Here is a 3144-nt window from a genome sequence, read left to right as displayed (position 1 = left end):
TGAAATTAGCACATAATCTGAGTCAGCAATATGGTGAGCTTTATCAGAACTGCTTACTGAAAACTGTGTTGCAACAGCTTGTTTGTTGTAATAGTCCCAGACACAACCATTGACTGCAATTTTCTGACCAAGCATTATATTCCTTACAATATAAGTCTCACAATTTGTGTGATCATCATTATCAAAACATATAGCTGGTTCAAATAACACTAGTTTATTTGGAGAAGTATAGATGTATTCAACAAACTGTCTTCGTCTACTAGATGTTACAGCAATACCTACTATTATACTATTATTTACACACAGATCATCACATGATGATGGCACATGTACATAGATATTGTTGCTAAAATGAGCAGTGGTGCTGTGGAAATCAATACCTGTTGTATTAAAATTCATGGCAATGCTATTAACCTCCTGTGACAGTTCAGTATATATATAGCTCCACCATATCGATCAGCAATGTTACCATCAAATGTAATACTTGTCCTATAACTGAATACTATTAAGAAGTTATCACTAAGATGTAAGGCACCGCCATTTTCTGTAGCTGTATTGTAAGTGAGTGGAACTACAGATGAGCTTTCAAATGTGATGAATGATGATTTACTAGTATGTATAACTCCACCATATAAGGCAGTGTTTTTGCTTATTGTCATATTTAATTTCCCTTTAAATATCACAGTAGAATTATCAACAGATATTGCTACACTGTACCTTAAAGCTGTGTTGTCACTAAATGTCACCAAAGCATTTCCACCAAGCATCATATGGAATGAATTGTACACTGTATAGCTCCTCCAACAAAAGCATTATTGTTAGTAAATATTAGCAGTGAACTTCCTGTGATTAATAGTTTAGAAGTATCTCTGGTGTCTACAGCTCCACATTCCCCCACTGCACTGTTGTCACTGAATGTTATATTTGAGTTATCAATAAATAGGATGTTGCTGTGATCATTACAATGAACAGCTCCTCCCTCTCCTATGCTAGCTTTATTCTTTTGGAATATAGTTGTAGAGCATTTCATAAATGATATATTTGAATAATGAGCTACAGTCAATGCCCCTCCATTTCCATTAACAGTGTTCATACTAAATGTTGTTGATGAGAAATCATCAAATGATACTCTACTGTTAGTATGAGAATGGATAGCTCCACCATATCTGGCAGTGTTGTTTATAAATGATACACATAAATTTCCCTGAAACATAATGTAAGAGTAATCAATATTGTATACAGCTCCTCCATTTTCTATTGCTCTATTATTATAAAGTTTCACTGTTGAGTTTTCATGGAATAATATAATGCTATTTATAGTACAGTACACAGCTCCTCCAATAGTAGCAGTATTGTTAGTAAATGTTACTTCCTCTGATAGATAGTGTAGAATTCAACCTGAGGTTTACAGCTCCTCCTCCTCCTACTGCAGTATTATCACTGAATGATACATTTGAGCTACTATTATGTAAGATTGTACAACGATAATTACAACGGACAGCTCCTCCTTCGCTAATGGCTTTATTCTTTTCAAATATAACTACTGAGTTTCCCATAAATGATATAATTGAATTAAATCCTCCCAAAGTACCTCCATCTCCATTAGCAGTGTTTTCAATAAATGTTGTTATTGAGAAATCATCAAATGATACTCTACTGTTAGTAGCAGCATGGATAGCTCCTCCATTTATGGCAGTGTTGTTCTTAAATGATACAACTGAATTCCATGAAATTTAACATAAGAGTAATGAAAATTGACTACAGCTCCTCCTTTGTTTACTGCTCTATTATTATAAAATTTCACAGTAGAGTTTTCATGGAATGATATGATACTATTTATAGCACAGTTCACAGCTCCTCCATTAGTAGCAGTATTTTTAATAAATGTTATTAGTGATCTTCCTCTGATTGATAGTTTAGAATTATCTCTGGTGTCCACAGCTCCTCCTTTTACTGCAGTATTGTCATTGAATGATATATTTGAGTTTCCACTAAATAAAATGTTACTACCAATGTAGCAACAGATAGCTCCGCCTTCATCTGTGGTGGCTTTATTCTTTGTGTATATGACTGTTGAGTTTCCCATAAATGATATATTTGAATTATAATTTCCAACTAAAGCACCTTCATTTCCATTAGCAGTGTTTTCACTAAAATTAATGTTATTGTTGAGAAATCATCAAATGATACTCTACTATTAGTAAAAGCATGAATAGCTCCTCCATATCTGGCAGTTTTGTTTTTAAATGATACAACTGAATTTCCATTAAACATGAAATTAGAATAATCTGTATTTTGCACAGCACCCCCTTGTAATGTTGCTCTATTATTATAAAATTTCACCGTTGAGTTTTCATGGAATGATATGACACTATTTATAGTACAGTACACAGCTCCTCTATCAGTAGCAGTACTTTTAGTAAATCTCAGACTTATTAGTGATCTACATGTACCTCTGATTGATAGTTTAGAATTACCCCTGGAGCCTACAGTTCCTCCTTCTTCAACAGCGCTATTGTCACTGAAGGTTACCTTTGAGCTATCATAAAATAAGAGGTTACAGCCACTACTATAATGAATAGCTCCTCCTTGTTTTACTGCTGTATTATTAAAAACTTCACTGTTGAGCTTTCATCGAATGATATATTACTATTAATTGTGACCATAGCTCCCCCCATCCAATGACCTAGCAATATTCTGATGAAATGTTACCAAACAATTTCCGTTGAATGAGGCAGTAGATTTAGCACCCCCACGTGTAGCTCCTCCATCCTCTGCACTGTTACCATCAAATGTTGTTATTGAGTTACCTCCAAATGAGATGTTAGAAAGCTGTATGAAATATATAGCTCCTCCATATGAGGCAGTGTTGTTTATAAATGATACAACTGACAACGTTGCAGTAGGAAGAGCTGTTTTTTCTAGGGAAATTCCTGGCATATAATTTGATGAGAATTCAAAAGTATGCTTCAATAGCAATAGAGCAGAACAGTATGGGGGAGCTATGAGGTTATATGACAATGCTGTAATCTCATTTAGAAGTAGCTCAATAACAACATTTACAAACAACAGAGCTGTGTATGGAGGAGCTATAGCCTGGTATAGCTCTACCACCTCATTCAGTGAAGAATCAAATAATGACAT

General features: G+C 34.4%; 1 protein-coding gene across 1 annotated transcript; it reads right to left on the bottom strand.

Annotated features, from left to right (window-relative positions):
• Positions 1-766: 766 nt before the first annotated feature.
• Positions 767-3144, bottom strand: LOC136248127 (probable outer membrane protein pmp6). Its single transcript, XM_066039942.1, has 3 exons — positions 2713-3144; positions 1410-1703; positions 767-1204 (listed from the first exon to the last, which is right to left on the bottom strand). Exons 1-3 carry the CDS (start codon positions 3142-3144, stop codon positions 767-769), a joined length of 1164 nt encoding a protein of 387 aa, XP_065896014.1.

The sequence above is a fragment of the Dysidea avara genome, chromosome 2 (genome assembly GCF_963678975.1).
Source record: "Dysidea avara chromosome 2, odDysAvar1.4, whole genome shotgun sequence".
Taxonomy (NCBI): Eukaryota; Metazoa; Porifera; class Demospongiae; order Dictyoceratida; family Dysideidae; genus Dysidea; species Dysidea avara.
This window is presented reverse-complemented; position numbering and strand designations above follow the sequence as displayed.